We start from the raw sequence: 18,830 nt of genomic DNA, 5'->3' as shown, positions 1-18,830 counted from the left end.
TTAAAATGTTAACTTCTTGTTGTAGTACAGTTTCATATACAAGTACCATGCCCAGATATTTCTTCAGATTCTAAACCTAGATAAGACTACTGCTGAGCCATTAAACTGGAGTTAAATCATTCCCGAGTCTGATTCCATCTTCTTGTTCACTTAATGCATGGACACACAGGATTGCTGGATATGATCATGTCAAATATTTTGTCCAAGTCCATCTCCTGCTTGCCTAGGATATCAGTTTGTTTATTTATCCTCCCTGATGCAGCACAAACCAGGGATTTACACCAAAAAGATTACATTTTATGTTATTGAAGAATTCAGTGAGTTCTTGCAAGCCTGAGGAAATGATCAGAACTGATCATATGTAATTAAAGGCAAAAAATGGGATTTACTATAGGCTCCAGAAAACGAGCATTGAAATGGAAAAAACAGGGGTAGGCCATTTGACTCTTCAAGCCTATTCCACCATTATGATTGCATCTAATCCTGTAACTCAATCCCATATTTCTACTCTCATGATATAGAGCATTACAGCACAGAAACAGGCCCCTCTAGTCTGTGCCAAACCATTTCCCTTTGCCTAGTCCTACTGATCTGCACTGTCCATAGATATCCATACCTCTCCCATCCATGTACCTGTCCAAATTCTTCTTAAATGTAAAAATTGAGCCTGAATTCACCACTGCAGCTGGCAGCTTTTTCCACATTCCCACCACTTTCTGTGAAGAAGTTCCCCCTCATGTACCCCTAAGCTTTTCCCATTTCACTCTTAACCCATGTCCTCTGGTTTGTATCTCACCTAACCTCAGTGGAAAAAGACAAATCTCACATTTATTCTATCTAATCCACTCAATTTTAAATACCTTTATCAAATCTCCCCTCTTTCTTGTAAGCTCAAGGGAATAAAGTCCTAACCTGTTTAACCTTTCCCTGTAACTCAGTTCCTGAAGTCCAGGCAACATCCTAGTAAGTTTTCTCTGCCCTCTTTTGGTGACCAAAACTGCACACAATACTCCAAATTTGGCCTCACCAAGATCTTGTGCAATTTTACATCCTGACTCCTATACTCAATATGTTGATTTATGAAGGGCAATACATCAAAAGCTCTCTTTACAATCCTATCTACAGGGAATTATGTGTCTGTATTCCCAGATTCATCTGTTCAGCTGCACTCCTCAGTGCCCTACCATTTACCATGTAGGTCCTTTCTTGGTTCATCCTTCCAAAATGCAACATCTCACATATGTCTGCATGAAATTTCATCTGCCATTTTTCAGCCCACTCTCCGTATCTTTGATGCCTTTTCTGTCTCCTTCTAAAATTCATGCAGAATTTTGTTTCCATAGTCTTCTGCAGAATTCCAGATTCTATCCTGTCTTAATCTGTAATGCAAAACTTTGTCAATGACATACAACGTGACCATTACACTTTGGCTCAGTACTATACTCTGGGGTGGGGGCAGGGGCATTGTAAACTCAGTGAATAGCAAAAAAAAATTCTTCTCACAAGGAGATGGGCCACATGATTGAACTATTTGGTCAAAAGCAAGTTGGCAGATTACTGGTTTGACCAAATAATATTAAATTCTAGTTTGAAAAGCACAATGTCAAAATTATTGCAATTCATATAATGGCTCAATAGTCAGTTTCTGCCACTAGATGTCAGAAGATTTACATAGATCCATGACAATTATTTACTTTCTCTCATACTTGGACCATGGTTCACCTACATATAGTACACACAAATAGGCCAAAATCCCACTCTGGCAATATTGTATGGCTGTGTACATGCATGTGCATCCTTTAATTGCCTTTCAGGCAGCATCTTAAATATGAGCTTCAAGTCTTTCATAAATAGATGTATACAATTCACATCATACCAATTTCAAAAAATGTGTGAATGTAATTGTATTCAGCATAAAGGTTGAATTAAAAAAAATGAAAATGTTAAAAATAATGCAGCGAGGAGTCCATTCCTTTCAAAGTTGAGAGGAGGAAAATAGGATGTCAATTTTGACCCATACAGTACTGCTGCTCAGAAATGTACCCATCAGAACACATCCACTATAACATACTTTTTTTTAAAAATATTTTCTGAAAATATTTATCATTATTCTTCTAGCTGTAGAATTTGTGGTCACCATCCTAGATCAGATAAATCAAGCAGCTCATTCAAATTGTTTAATTAATATTCAATAGAAAGCAAAGCATAAAGAGAACTAATCCAAATGAAAGTAATTAGAGTTCAGATTTATTGTCAAAGTACAACATGACATCACATACAACATAGATTTCTTTCTCCTGCGGGTGCGGCAGTATTAGCACTAATTGGCCATGCAAAAATAAACTGTACATAGTGTATGCATGTAAACAAATAAAGAACTGTAAACAGATCAGAAATATAAACAAACTGACTATGCAACACAGAGAGAACAAAAGAAAATCAATAAAGTGCACAAGTAAGTCTTTAAACAATTAAATTTGTCATTGACGAGTCTGATGGTGGAGGGGTAGCAACTGTTCCTGAACCTGGTGGTGGCACCTGTACCTCTTTCCTGGTGGCAGTAGTGTGTACTGGGTGGTGAGGGTCTTTGATGATTGCTGTTGCCCTCCGATGGCAGCATTCCCTGTAGATGTACTCAATAGTGGGGAGGGTTTTGCCTGCGATGTCCTGGGCTGTGTCCACTACCTTTTGGAGGGATTTATGCTCAGGGGTATTGTTGTTCCCATACCAGACCGTGATGCAATCAGTCAGCACACTTTCCACCACACCTCTGTAGAAATTTGCCAGCAAACCTCTGCCATCTCCTGAGGAAGTAGAGGCACTGACGGGCTTTCTTCATAATTCCATTGGTATATTGGGTCCAGGAAAGATCCTCTGTGATAGTGACTCCCAAGAATTTAAATTTGCTCACCCTCTCCACCTCTGATTTCCCCCAATGATCACTTGATCGTATACCTCTGTCTTTCCGTACCTGAAGTCATCAATCAGCTCCCTATTTTTGGTGACATCGAGTGCAAGATGGTTGTTGGTGCACCATTCAATCAAGTTTTCAATCTCCATCCTGTATGCGGACTCATCCACATCCTTTATACAACCCACTACCATGGTACCGTTAGCAAATTTATAGATGGTATTATTGTCGTACCGAGCTACAGTCATGGTTGTAAAGTGAGTAGACAAGGGGGCTAAGAACACAGCCTTGTGGTTCTCTAGTAATGATGGAAATTGTAGAGTTCTTATGTGGTCTGGAGGTGAGGAAATCTATGATCCAATTACACAGTGGGGTGTTGAATCCCAGGTCTTGAAGTTTGCTGATTACTTTTGAGGGGATGATGGTGTTAAATGCTGAACTGTAGTCAATAAAGAGCATTTTGATGTATCCATCTTTGCTGTTCAGGTGTTCTAGGGCTTTATGTAGAGTCAGTGAGAGGGAATCCGACGAAGACCTGTTATTACGATAGGTGAACTGGAACAGATCCATGTCACTGCTTAGAGAGGAGCCAATATGATTCAACACCAGTCTTTCCAAACACTTCATCACTATTGATACAAGTGCTACTGGTCAATAGTCATTAAGGCAGGATACTGCGCTTTTCTTGGGCACTGGTGTGATTGACGTCTGTTTGAAACAGGTGGGTACCACTCCCTGGAGTGAGATATTGAAGATATCTGTGAATACCTTGGTAACTTGGGGGAAAAAAAGAACAGACTTCTGCAGACACCATGGTTGAAGTAAAAATACAAAATGCTGGAGAGACTCAGCAAGTCAAATGTAATAAAGGCAGAGATGCATAACTGACGTTTCAGGCTTGAGCTCTTCATCAAAGAATGAGAAAATGCTGGTGAGAGTCAGAATAAAAGAGTAGGAGGGGGAAGGGGTGTGGAAAGGCAGGAGAGGATAGGTGGAGGAGGGAGGGGACAGCAGCAGTGAAAGGGGGCTGGGGAGAGAAGAGGGTGGAAAGCCAGAATTGTGTAGATGAAAGAACTGGAAAGGAAAGAAAGCGGGAGGGGGAAGAAAAGGCAAGCTGATTTAACGGAAAGCAATGAAGTCAACGTTTATGCCATGTGGCTGGAGAGTGACTAGATGGAAAATAAGGTTCTGTTCCTCCAATCGACAGGTAGTCAGGATGGGACAGTAGACAAGGCCATGGACAGACATATGAGCATGGGAGCATGACCCAGAATTGAAGCGGTTGGCCACTGGGAGGTTGCTCAGGTTGCGGAAGGAGAGGAGGTGCTAAGTGAAGCGACCCCCCAGTCTGTGACCAGTCTCCCTGAGGTTGAGAATGCCACAAAGCGTGCACCAGATGCAGTAAGCAAGTCCTCTGGATGTACAGGTGAAGTGTTACTTAACAATGAAAAGCCTGTTTGGGGCCACAGACCTTGGTGAGAGAGGAGGTATGGGCGCAAGTGTTGCACCTCCTGTGGGCACAGGGGAAGGTGCCAGTGGTGCGATGGGTGGGACGGGATGAGTGCATGAGGGAATCACGGAGGGAGCAGTTCCTGCAGAAGGTTGAGAGGGGAGGAGAGGGTAAATTGTGTCTGGTGGTGGGATCCTGTAGTAAGTACTGTAAATTCCAGAGGATGAAGTATTGGATGAGGAAACTGGTGGGGTGATAGGTGAGGATGAGGGGATTCTATGTTGGTTGCATCTGGGGGCAGAAGGGGTCAGGGTAGATGTGGGAAATGGAGGAGATGCGGGTGAGGGTGAGTCGATAGTGGTGGAAGGGAAGCCACGTTTGTGGAAGAAGGCAGATATTTTGGTAAGGCCATAGTTGGACCTAATTTGTCCTATAGAAAAGATATTATCTGAAGGAAGCAGTGGAATGTCCTGTTTGACAAATCGTATTTCTGCCTAAGTTGTTCAAATGACATTAATTGCCCCTGCTCATAACAGTCCTCTAAGCACCTGACGCCATTCCTACGCTAGGTGTCTAGGATCTTGTTACCCACTGTCAAAGGTATTAACTGGTTTGGAGTCAGGGGTGTTTTTGGAGACAGCCCTGGTTTTATTCTGTGTGTGGGGGGGGGGGGATAGAGGTATAAAGGGATTGGACATCCATCGTGAAGATGTGGTGGTCCGATTTGGGAAATCTGAAGTCATTAAAGAGATGGAGGGCACATGAGGCGTCGCGGATGTAGGTGGGGAGGGATTGGAGAGGGGAGAAAGGATAAAGTCAAGGTAGGATGAAATGAGTTCGGTGGGGGAGGAGCAGGCATAAACAATGGGTATACCAGGATGGTTGGGTCAGGATCTAAGACCAAACCAGTCACCCTCTATCACCTCCCTCCTCTGCCTGGCAGAACTTGACTTAAACCTCAATAACTTCTCCTTCAACTCATCCCACTTCTTCCAAATCAAAGGAATAGCCATGGGTACCCGCAGAGATCCCAGCTACGCCTGACTGTTTGTTAAGCAATCCATGCTGCAAGCCTACACAGTCAAGAAACCCCACCCCCAACAACTCTTCCTCTGGAAGATAGACGACTACATCGGGGCTGCCCCATACACCCGTGATGAGCTTGTTAACTTTATCCACTTCGCATGCAATTTCTACCCCGACCTCAAACTCACCTGGTTCATCTCTGATAACACTCTCTCTCCCCTTTCTGGATCTCTATTTCTCCATCTTGGGAGACCAATTTTCCACTGACATATACTATAAACCTTCCAACTCCCACAACCACCTGGACTTCATTTCCTCACACCCTGCCCCTATAAGATTCCATCCCTCTTTTCTCAACTTCTCCACCTCTGCTGCATCTGTTCCCAAGATGAGGTCTTCCAGTCCAGAGCTTCTGAAATGTCTGCTTTCTTCCACAAACGTGGCTTCTCCTCCACCACTATCAACTCAACCCTCACCTGCATCTCCTCTATTTCCCACTCATCTGTCCCATCTCCCTCTGCCCCAGACTCAACAAACATAGAATCCTCCTCATCCTCACCTACCACCCCACCAACCTCCACATCCAACACATTATCCGCCAGAATTTCCAGTACTAACTACAGGATCCCAGTAGACACAACTTTCCCGCTCCTCCTCTCAACCTTCTGCAGGACCACTGCCTTCATGATTCTCTTGTGCATTCATCCCTCCCCATCTATCATACTCCTAGCACCTTCCCCTGTGCCTACAGGAGGTCCAACACTTGTGCCCACACTTCATCCCTCACCTAGGTCCGGGGCCCCAAGCAGGCCTTCATTGTTAAGCAACACTTCACCTGTGCATTCAGAGAACTTACTTACTACATCCAGTGCACTCTGTGGCATTCTCTACATTGGAGAGACCGGTCGCAGACTGGGAGGTCGCTTCACTCAGCACCTCCTCTCCATCCGCAACCACAGCGACCTCCCAGTGGCCAACCACTTCAATTCTGGATCACACTCCCGTGCTCACGTCTGTTCATAGCCTTATGTACTGTCCCATCCTGGCCACCCACAGATAAAGGTCTGGGCACCCTCCACCCAGAACTGCTTTCCATTAAATCTGCTCATTTTTTTCTCCTCTTTCACCTACACAGCCCTGCCTTTCCATGCCCCTCAGTGCTGATATCCCCTTCCCCACCTATCATCTCCTGCCCTGCCACTACTCTTCCCCCTCCCACTCTTTTATTCTGACACTCACCAGCATTTTCTCATTCTTTGATGAAGGGCTCAAGCCTAAAATGTCAGTTATGTATCTCTGCCTTTATTACATAAAGGACACTGTTTGACATGCTCAATCTCTCCAGCATTGTGTGTTTTTACCTTGGTAAGTTGGTCAGCACAGATCTTTAATACTCGGCCAGGAAATCCATCTGGGCCGGATGCTTTCCTCAGATTCACTCTCTTGAAGGTAGACACACACCATGCTCAGATATGAACAGGATGGGATCATTAGGGGATATGGGGATGCAAAGGAGTTTACCTAGCACTTATTAAACTGAAGAGCCAGCTCTTCAGCGCTTGACGTCCTGCTTTGCGGAAACTGCCAAAATGTTTGGCCTGGAAGTCAGCCTGAAGAAAACTGAGGTCCTCCATCAGCCAGCTCCCCACCATGACTACCAGCCCCCCCACATCTCCATCGGGCACACAAAACTCAAAACGGTCAACCAGTTTACCTATCTCGGCTGCACCATTTCATCAGATGCAAGGATCGACAATGAGATAGACAACAGACTCGCCAAGGCAAATAGCGCCTTTGGAAGACTACACAAAAGAGTCTGGAAAAACAACCAACTGAAAAACCTCACAAAGATAAGCGTATACAGAGCTGTTGTCATACCCACACTCCTGTTCGGCTCCGAATCATGGGTCCTCTACCGGCATCACCTACGGCTCCTAGAACGCTTCCACCAGCGTTGTCTCCGCTCCATCCTCAACATCCATTGGAGCGCTTACACCCCTAACGTCGAAGTACTCGAGATGGCAGAGGTCGACAGCATCGAGTCCACGCTGCTGAAGATCCAGCTGCGCTGGATGGGTCACGTGTCCAGAATGGAGGACCATCGCCTTCCCAAGATCGTGTTATATGGCGAGCTCTCCACTGGCCACCGTGACAGAGGTGCACCAAAGAAAAGGTACAAGGACTGCCTAAAGAAATCTCTTGGTGCCTGCCACATTGACCACCGCCAGTGGGCTGATAACGCCTCAAACCGTGCATCTTGGCGCCTCACAGTTTGGCGGGCAGCAACCTTCTTTGAAGAAGACCGCAGAGCCCACCTCACTGACAAAAGGCAAAGGAGGAAAAACCCAACACCCAACCCCAACCAACCAATTTTCCCTTGCAACCGCTGCAATCGTGTCTGCCTGACCCGCATCGGACTTGTCAGCCACAAACGAGCCTGCAGCTGACGTGGACTTTTTACCCCCTCCATAAATCTTCGTCCGCGAAGCCAAGCCAAAGAAGATTAAACTTAGTGAAGAGGATTTTTAAAAATCATCCATAACAACTCTTGAGGTCTTTAAAAGGTAGATGCCACACTGATGTTGGAAATTGGGTACTTTGTTCTTCCTTAGCCCAATTTTTAATCAGAAATTATATAAATCTTGGCTCAGGTGATGTAAGTCTTGTGGACCAACAAAAAAAAGCCCACTTAACCACATAATCCACATGGGTTACTGACAGCCTTCAGCTGAACAGGAAGTAGCTACCCATTCGAACTTCAAGGCCCTGTACTATCAATTTCTATGAATGTTGAAAATCTCTGGCTCTATTCAAATCACATTTCAAAGCAGGCAATATTTACTGAAACCTTACAAAACAAAAGGTAACCTTCAGCTCACTGTTATTGGCTATGATGCATTAACTAGTTTCCTGGTCTGTCCATCTAATAGTTGCTGCTTTCAAAAATAATTCAGTGTGTGTGAAGCACTTCAAGTACCAAACACAAGGTCTTTATGCTATGAACAGTTGCAGAAATAACCAATGGGAAATATTTCCTCTGATCTTGTCAATCAAGAAAATTTCCCATCTGCAGCAAAATGAGCCATATATACAGGTGGGGAAATTGGAGGTTTATGAATGAACACTACTTTGTTCATAAAAGAAAGAAAAATGTATAGCTCTGTATCTGAATGCAAGTAATCCAACATTTTAATTTGAGTTGTCTGTCATCTTTTGTTCATGCCATTAATGACAGAGATCTGAGTAATTCAAAATTAATTTCCAATTTGTCATCTTAAATTAACTATCAGCTTTTAATTAAAGTACACCCCACACTCAGAAGCAAAAGAAAGCCTTTGCGTACCTTTTTCTTGCAAGGTGTCCAATGCACAAATAAAATGAGCACTTGCCTGGCAAGTTGCATGGCAGCAGAAGGAAGCAATACATTTCAAAATATAATTCTTGTCTATATATGTACAATTTCACATTCTTTATTAGGCAGGAGAAAAAGATGAACCTTTGAAAAATATTGTTCTCACTGGCAAATTATATAATGAAAAGGTTGTTTTAGCTAATGTTTATACCCCAAACATTGAGGAACTGGAATTTTTTTTCCACCTTTATCTGACTTAAGTCATTACTCATTGATATTTGGTGAGGGGGGGGGGGGGGACTTTAATTGCTGACTCCATACTTATGGTTCTAAGTAAATCTGCAACAGTAATCCATTCCTTTTTAACAAATTATGGTATCTCAGATGTTTGGCAGTTTTAAAATCCTAATAGCAGAGAATGTTCTTCCCCCACCCCCCCCCCCCCAAATGTGCACCATTCTTACTCTCACATATATAATTTTTTTAATAGATAATCAATTGATTTCATTGAAAAATAAGTGAACAAAGGCATATCAATGTGCCACAAATATATGGTTGCAAAATGATTCAGTTACAAAACTAAATGCAGGATGTACAAGTTTTAAAATTTTGTGCCCAAAAAGCATGGAGATAAAATGTTGCATTAGTAAAAGAGACAGTGTAAAATCCAACTGGTTTATAGGTTATGTAGGACTAGATGTTAATATCCTTTATTGCACTCCTGAGACTTGTTGCTTAGACTCTGCGGGGTAGCCAAGTGAGTGGTGGCATCTTCTGGGTTATCAAGTGGACGCCCTCCTTCCTTAGTGTTTCACTGATAGACCCATGATACCTCCGCTGGGCTCATCAGTGAATCCTGGCAACCCGGGCTCATCCCCTAGATGCCATTCACTCACTTGAGTGCCCTGGTGGAATGCTTTCTCATCACCAGAGCCAATGACTACCCTTTTCAGCAACTCTGGAGAGATCGTTAACTGCTTGTTGGTGTATCTTTCCTCGCACTCCCAACTCTTGGAGTAGCCTTGATGTCAACGTGGCTATAAATACTCTGCAGCCTACTTCAACCGGTCAGACTCTTGCCATGTTGCTGCACATCAGCTGCAAGTTCAGTGTAACTCAATTTCTTGCACTGATAGGCCTCCTCCACTACAACCTCCCAGAGCACCATAAGCTTGATTATACTATGTAAAGGTAAAAGGTTCCATTATTGTCACGTAATACTACATTTAGAAACTTTTGTCTACTGTAAGGCAGAGAGAGTCGCAACTTTGTCCAGCGCCCTTCAAAGAAACCTATAGCACCTGGTGTCCCTCGACGGTCTCTCCTCCAAGAACTGACCAGGAGTATTCAGGCTATTAAGCTTCTATAAACAAAATGGATTGAGGCCGACCACAGCACAAGATCTACTCTGAGGTTGTTGATTTCCATGATTTCATTCGGGAAGCAGAGCCTCTGCCTTATGTCTGCTGCCATCTTCCAGTCATGTGCCCTGCCTAGTTGCCCAGAATCTTACTTTGATGCGGTGATTCCAGCTTGACCCTCACCTTCCCAGACAAATGCTGTTAACGGCCAGCGTGATGAAGGGGGAGTTAGAGCATTAACACTCATCTGCCGATTTTCCAGCACTGCTGTGAGACACCATAGCACCTGGTCATGATGCCAGGTGTATTGACCTTGAATGAGGCTGGTCTTGCAGCCCACCAAAATATGTTTTAGTGTTGCTGAAGTTGAGCAGAGGGAGCATGTGGGGTCCCTTCCGTACTACTGGCCTAGATTCATGACAGACGCCAAGACGTCGCACACAGCCCTGATGGTGAAGCTCGCTCTGAATGTCTCCATCTCCCACAGCTTTTTCCAGGAGATATTATTTTTCTCCACTCCTTCTCATCTTGTCCATTGCCCTTGCTTTGCCTGAGTGACGGCCTTTGCGTACCTTACTGCCCCCTCCTGCTGACATATCTCCTTTGTTACAAGTCTGTATCTCTGAGATGGAGCAGCCTTAGAATATCATTAGGATAGACTGTTGCTCAGTCTGTCTGCTACATAACACCAATGTCATACAAACACAGCTGTCTCTTAATTGCCCAGTTTCATCAAATAACAACTGCACAAGAAGAGGGCCCCTCACCTCCATAATCATCAAATGGATAATTAGGGGTCAAAAATAAATGAGCTTGTCTAACAAATCACAGGTCCTAAGTGAGAATTTTTAAAAAAAACCACTCGTGCATTGTTCCCTGGAAAAGAGCTGGGGATAGGCAAAAGAAATAAAAAATCAGGAAAGTCAACAAATAAACTATTTTCCACATCTGCCAATAGATTGTTTGGATTTTTCATATCACATTTTCAAGAAAAGCAAGGGTATAAATCTGGAGACAAAATTAAAACAATTTCCTGGAACAAAATAACATTTATAATATTTCAATCTGAGTAGCAAGTAACATGGTAGATCATAGTATGGGATATGGACTTTTATTAACGTGAATAACTCAATTTACATTCTTCCACAAAATCATTAGTCAAATGTGAAATATTGGTTAACTGGTGCTAGTTATTTTGATGGCCATTATATAAGGACGGCACAGTTGGCATAGCGATTAACACAACACCTTTACAGTGCCAGTGATCAGCACCAAGGTTTGAAACCTGCACTGTTTGTAAAGAGTTTGTACATTCTCCCTGGTCTGTGTGGGTTTTCCCTAGGGGCTCCAGTTTTCTCCCACTATTCAAAACATGACAGGGGTGTAGGTTAATTGGGTGGCACTTACTCATGTACGGAAATGGTCTGTTGCCATGCTGTCTAATTTTTTTAAAAATTATATTTAAAAAAAATAAATGTTCACTATAACTCTGTTGTTAAATTTAGGCAGCAGTAATGTTATGATCATTTAAAAAAGGTGGTATCTCATATCTCAAAAAAATGCTGTTAAAAGGATTGTTCTTGTTTTTCCCAAGTTTCCTTCACATGGTCCAATTTTCTCCCACATATCCAGAGACATAAGGGTTATAGGTTTATTGAGCCCTATTATGTAGGTTAAGTGGTAGAAGTTGCGGGGCGAAGAGGGGTCATCATAGAATGTGGAGAGAATTTTTTTAAAGTCATGTAGGTGGTAAAATATGATGTTCGTTGCAGTCTCGATGGGCCGAAGGGTCAATTTCCATGCAGTGTCTCTCTATGACAATTTTCATTTAGCATGGTGGGATTGTGAAGTGCACATACTGATTGCCTGAGGCAATAAAATAAATGAGGAGATTAAGCATCCCTCAACTGAATTGTTTTCACCTATCTTCTGCATACTTCTGGATACTCTTCTGCAGTCCTTTCTGCATAACTTTCTCTTCTGATTTTACTTTTGCATACTCTTTTCACTCATACAAAAGTGTCCTCTAGGCAGGGAAGCTTGAAATGTAACTTCCTCAACAGTCACCATATATGCAGTTGTACAGGACGACTCCAGAATTTCCATCTAAAATGTTGGTTTTGAGCGATACCCTTTGAATAAGACAACTCCCACCCCATCCTCCCCCCCAAAAAAAATCTGCCACTTACCACTGACCAGTGGATGCTGTTAAAAGCAAATCACAATATTTTAATAGCAAATTATCATTTAAAAAGGTTTACATTTTATTTGGATATTTTTAAAAAAACCACTATCACCTCCTGTATCAGGCTGTTTAAAGCCTGCACAGAATCAACAGCAGTAGGACTGGATGGTTGGACCCCTGGAGGAGCGCTGAGACTTCACAAATAACTCACAGGGCATGTGTGAGATTGCATCAAAACAGGCAGGAAGATGGTGTCGGTGTTGAAACTTTGTTGTTAAGTTAAGAATTTTAGACTCTTATATAGGATGACCCCTGATTTTAAGATGATCATTTTAAATGGCTTTTATGGTAATTTCTCCACACACAAAATCTTTGATCTTATGGCACCATGCAACCTTCAAGTTTAGTTTGGAGTTGTTTCTCCTGATTGCTCCTAGCAGAAGATTCTTAGTCCATTTAAAAAAAAAACAAATTTAGCAATAGAGAAACTTTATTTAGAAATACTGTGTATTTTGGCATACAAGTTGAATGGTGTATAAGTCAACTCAATTTTTCAGCCTCATTTTAAGGGTTCTATGGTATATCCAGCTTATAAGTTGATCCCCATTTTCTGGCTGCCTGAGGTGCCCTGTTGACAAGCGTAAAAATCGACCCCCAAAGCTCACAATGCCTGAGATGGGTCGTTGACTGGCATATATGTCAACCCCCATAGATCACATCGATTGATCTGCTGGGTGTTGCCTGGAGGTGATTGCTATCATGGAGGGTCCATTGACACAGCGCAGCACGCGATGAAAATATGAAGCGACCTTTAAGGTAAAAGTGATAGAAAACCAACAACTGCACTGCTGCAAGAAAATGTGATATGCATGAGAAGTTGGTAAGAGATTGGAGGAAGAAAGGAGAGACTTTAAGAAAAATACCAAAAAGCCAATGTTCTTTGAGAAAAGGAATCACTCGTTGTCCAGAGTTGGAAAATTCCTTTGCAGAATGGGTACTTGAACAGAAGCAAGATTGCTACGTAGGCACCTGAAATAAAATAAGAACATTTGCACTGCAGTGGGCCAAGTCGCACCCAGACCTCAGTGATGATTTTGAGGCTACAGTAGGCTGGTGCAATCGTTTCCTGAACAGGAAAAATCTGGTATTACACCAAAATTGCACAGAAATTACCAAGATCTTGATCATAAAGTTGTAAGTTTTCACCAGTTTAGTATACGTAACCAGCAGAAACATCAGTTTGCATTGGTAAATAATGGAAACAGGGACGAAACCCCCATGAATTTCAACATGATAGGCAATAGAACAGTGAAAATGGAAAGATAATAAAAGTGTGCAAACCAGAAGTACAGGGCATGAAAGGACTAGGTTTACCGAGGTGTTATTGTGCATGGCCGATGGGACAAAGTTATGACCCATGGAAATCTTCAAATGCAAAATTAAACCGAAAATTAAATTCCCTGTAGGCATTTTTGTATATTTTCATGAAAAAGGATGGATGGATGAAAATGGTATAAAACTATGGATAGACATGTGTGGAACAGGCAGCCGAGGGTTATGCAAAGAACGGAATTGGCTGGTCTGGGATATGCTTCGTAGCCACTTAACTGAGAAGACTAAAAAGTGGATTAGCACTACATAATACTTACCTGGTGGTTATCCTGGGTGGTTTGACATCTATAATTGCAACCTCTTGATATCTGCTTGAACAAGCCATTCAAAGACCATGTATGCGAGGAATGGAATACATGGATGTTGAGTACAGAAAAGTAGTTTACAAAAGGCGGGGCAATGCCTGCTGCATCACTTGATGTGCTGTGTAACTTCATGCTCAAGGCATGGGACAAAGTTAAAGTAGAGACTGTGACAAAATAGTTTAAAAAGTGCAGTATCTCTTTGTGTAATTGATAGCACGGAAGATGATTTATTGTGTAATACTGATGTCGAAGCTGAACACGTTTATACATATGCTCAAGCCATCTTTGCTTCAGATGATGACAACAAGAGTGATTTCGAAGGGTTCTAAATGTGCTGTTATTTTCAGAAAATGATAGCGATTTTGAAGGGTGCTAATTGTTGTTTTCAATAAAAATCTCAATGAAAATCTGTTCCAGTTGGGGTTTTTTTTGGTTTCTCAAGGGTCAACATACGCCGGATCAGCACGGATTGGATTTTGAACGTAATTTAAGATCTCAAAAGTATATCAGGCGTACAAGTCAACCCCTTATTTTTTGAAAGATTTTTTGGGTTTCACGACTCAACTTGTATGCCGAAACATACTGTATTTTAAGGGTTTGCTTTGGCAGCAATGATACCAAAAACATCATCAGTAAAGGCAACCATGATTTACAGAAGTCAAAGCAATGTTTCGAGACACTCTGAACATATCCAGTTGCAGTTCCAGATCATATTGGGCCAAAAAGAATCAAGAACCTGACAGACAAAAAAAAACTTCTAAAAAGTTGGACTTAGCAAAATTGTGATGAAACATTCCAAGTCAATGAGGAACAAGAAGACATTAAAATAAGAATAAGCATCTGAGAGTTTGACTTTAACTAAAAGAATGCCGATTCAGTTCAGGGATCTGCATTTGCACGAGGTGCAGTTTTGGGGGCTGACTGCTATGGTACTCACACAGGAAATAGTTTCACTTTTATCAACGTAACCCCGTAGTTCATAGGTGATCCTAATTTATTTACTATTTCACAGCATCAAAACAAAATACAAAGACAATAGATCCTAGGTAATTTTCACCAAACGACTAACAGAGATGGTGTACGTTAAATTGGTGGCAATGTTGAAAAGCAACAGAGTACAGTGGGATTTAAGAGCAGAACACATTTGTACATACGCTCAAGTACACAAACAACACTGGAAATAAATTATGCACCTTGAGCGGAGCTGGAAACAAACAAGAAATATCTCCTTCAGCCCATTTTTCTTTTTAAAAAAAAAATGAAATAGTCAATGCATTTTAAGTACTAAATTCTATATGAAGCCAGACACAAAGCACGACATTTCTCCCTGGAACCTACCACAGCATCTTAACATGATTCAATCAGAGCTCAAAGCCATCCACCCTCTGCCATAGTACTAAATTTTAAGATCACACTAATCTGTTCAGAACAAATAAAAATATTTTGATCTTTATTGGAAAAATTACGTGACAGAGTTACAATCCAAGTCAACAGACAAGTACCTGATAGTTTAAACAGAAGCTCTGATGCCACCTTACAAGACATATCCTGGCTGAACAGCTCTGAAGCAGTCGGTTCTTCAGATAGCATCTTCGCTGGGGGTTCATTAGCAATCAAGTTACCTGATCGTGGTGAAGGAATAATATCAGGTGTTGTCCTCTCTTTAGGCTCATCTTTCACTTTAATCTTTGGAATTGAGGACCCCCTTTGGTTTGCAGCTATAATTTTAAAGGAGCAAAACATTAGTACAACATCATATATAGATTATGTTTCATCTTTAGAGATACAGAGCATTTACTATTTCAGTGACCACTATGCAGTTAGCTATTGTAATATGAATTTCCTTTTTAAGGACACCAATACTGTACATAATATTCCAGGTGTTGCCTCACCATCACCCAGTATAACCGTAACAAAACTTTTATTCTCAAACTCCAATCCCTTCCTAATAAAGGCAAAAGATGCTGTTTTGTCTTATTAATTACTTACAGATTTTCCTAACTTTTTATAATTTATGCACTAGAACAAAGATCCCTCTGATCACTCAATTGCAGTCTCGCCAATTTAGATAATAATCCATCTTTTAATTCCTCTTACCAAAGTGCATGACCTCACACTTTCCCCATATTCAACTCTACTTGCCAGGCTTTTGCTCACTCTCAATCTATCCACATGCTGTTGCAAAATCTCAATTTCCTCAACACGGCACAGCCTTCCGTCTATTTTATCATCAGGAAATCTAGAAACCTTAGGCTGCATTCCCTCTTCCAGGTTGTTGATGTAGATTGTAAACTGAACCCAGCAGTACTCCATTGGTTACATCCTTCCAGCCTGAAAACGACCCAGGAAAGGTTCTCCATTCAAAAAAACGTGGCTTCCCCTCTGCTACCATCAACTTGGCCCACACTCACATATCCTGTTTCCTGCACACCTGCCTCAGACCCTCTCTACTGATCTGTCAAAATTCTCCCTGACCTCACCTATCACCCCACCAACCTCCATATCCAACATATTTATTGTCTTGTAGCGGGCTAAGCGACCGCACGGTTGGATGGGTCGAATCGCCGCCCCAGTCATCCAACACAAGGTGCAGGCCCCCCTTCCCTTCTAAGGAGAAGCCTGCAGTTGGTGACACACGTTGCCCAGGGCACAGCGCTGCTTCCGTGTTGAGTGCTGCTGGGTGGGGAGTAACGCCGCGACGTGCTGACATCACTTCCTAAGACCACTGCGACCCTCACAGGAAGTGGGCGGTCTCCTTGAGGAGCGCAAGGAGTTCAAAATAAAGTTCAGTTACTGATTCACCTTGTGCTGTGTGGACGTCTCTCCTTTCAGTAGCGCTCCCCCCTCCATGACTCCCCCCTCCATGACTCCCCCCTCCATGACTCCCCCCTCCATGACTCCCCCCTCCATGACTCCCCCCTCCATGACTCCCCCCTCCATGACTCCCCCCTCCATGACTCCCCCCTCCATGACTCCCCCCTCCATGACTCCCCCCTCCATGACTCCCCCCTCCATGACTCCCCCCTCCATGACTCCCCCCTCCATGACTCCCCCCTCCATGACTCCCCCCTCCATGACTCCCCCCTCCATGACTCCCCCCTCCATGACTCCCCCCTCCATGACTCCCCCCTCCATGACTCCCCCCTCCATGACTCCCTCCTCCATGACTCCCTCCTCCATGACTCCCTCCTCCATGACTCCCTCCTCCATGACTCCCTCCTCCATGACTCCCTCCTCCATGACTCCCTCCTCCATTCCTCACCTCCCACTATTCTCCCTGTGATTGTAAGAAATGCTACATTTGCACCCACACCTCCTCCCTCACCAAACAGTCCTTCCAAGTGAAGCAACATGTTATTTGAGAATCAGCAAGATTCATCGACTGCTCCTGTTGTGGTTTCCTGTAGATCAGACAGACTGGAACAATATTCAGCAGCTTAACTCTATCCATTGCTATAGCAAGTATCTCTCAGTGGCAACCCATTTCAATTCCTTGCCCCATTCCCATGCCAACATGTTTGTTCACGGTCTCGTGCATTGCCAGACTGAGACCACCAGCAAATTGGATGAACAACACCTCATCTGGGCACCCTCCTAGAAGCAGTAACATAGACTTCGGTTTCTGTTAGCATCCCTCCTCCTCTCCCCATTTTTCATTTTCTCTGTCTCTCTCCCTCTCTTTCCCCATCCCTCTGTCTCCTTTCCTCCAGTTCTGCATTCCCAGAGCCACCCCCTCCCCTGATCAATCCTCATCTTTCCTACCCATGCCCAATGATCACCTTTTGTCTGTTGGTCTGTTCTCACCCCGCCCTTTCTTTCCTTCTCTCATAGCCTTTTTATTCAGACACCTGCCTGCTTTTTCCTCACACCTTGAAGAGGAAAACATCAGTTATATATCTTTACCTCCTATCGACGCTGCGAGATCTGAGTTCTTCCAGCATTTTTATATTTTTCCTGCAATATCTTAGTCAGTTTGGTTCATCCAATCAATATGTAGAATAAAATCTCCCATGACAATTGCAGTTTCCTTCAAACATGCTGTAGATATTTCCCCATTTGTGCTCAACCCTGTCAAGAAGTGATATTTTTAGGGCCAAGAGACTACTCAAATCCCTGCTAATTATGATTTCAACCCAAACCAATTCAACGTTACTATCCACTTCCTCCATTTCATGGCTCAACACCACTCTGAAAACGTCCTTGATTAACACCATCACCCTTCTTCCATTCCCTTTTGGCTGATCCTTTGAAACACTGTAGAGCTTGGAATACTAAGCACCCACATCTCTATAGTATCGGTTATACCACACTCCAATTATATAATTTTCCTGTTGTTGCTACCTGTGCCATGAATTTAACTTGTGGCAAATGTTATGTGCATTCAAATATTCAAATGAAGACCGTTTAGTTAGAGTTTTATTGTTTTTACTAGCTCTTGATTTGCTCAGTGTTGGATACTTTTGTTTACATTTTCTGCCCCTGCCTGACAATTTCCCCTTCACAAATTCTTGTGCCACTCCTTTCTCATTTCCTCTCAATTTATTAAGCATCTCTTTCTTGGAGCTCTTCCTCCTGGTATTTGGATTAAAGCTCTGATAATGATTGAAGCATTTCAGATATAAAGGTTAAACTGGATAGGTTGGATTTGCTTTTTTCGGAACAGGAAAGGCTGAAGGGGAACCAGACAGAGATATACAGCATTGTGACGGGTCTAGGGAGGATAGCCAATAGTTTACAATCAGAAAGTTTAAGGTGAGGGGTAGCAATTTAGAGGGTATTTTTTCCCCACCCTTGTTGAAATCCATATTACACTCTTTGAAGGCATTTGATCTCATTAAAGTAATATTT

General features: G+C 42.8%; 1 protein-coding gene across 16 annotated transcripts in view; it reads right to left on the bottom strand.

Moving 5' to 3' along the window:
* The window catches only part of znf827 (zinc finger protein 827), a 145,214-nt gene that overhangs the window by 62,491 nt on the left and 63,893 nt on the right, over positions 1–18,830 (bottom strand). For 15 of the 16 annotated variants that reach the window (XR_011354068.1, XM_069926326.1, XM_069926332.1 and 12 more), the window contains one exon: positions 15,485–15,700. Coding sequence is in view for 15 of the 16 variants with exons in the window: in XM_069926326.1 (XP_069782427.1) it covers positions 15,485–15,700 (216 nt within the window). In the remaining variant the exon portion in view is untranslated. The remainder of the gene's footprint in view (positions 1–15,484; positions 15,701–18,830) is intronic. The other variant, XM_069926333.1, reaches the window with a different exon arrangement.

Source organism: Narcine bancroftii, chromosome 3 (assembly GCF_036971445.1).
Source record: "Narcine bancroftii isolate sNarBan1 chromosome 3, sNarBan1.hap1, whole genome shotgun sequence".
Classification (NCBI taxonomy): domain Eukaryota; kingdom Metazoa; phylum Chordata; class Chondrichthyes; order Torpediniformes; family Narcinidae; genus Narcine; species Narcine bancroftii.
The sequence above is the reverse complement of the archived record's forward strand: the minus strand, read 5'-3'. Positions and strand labels throughout refer to the sequence as shown.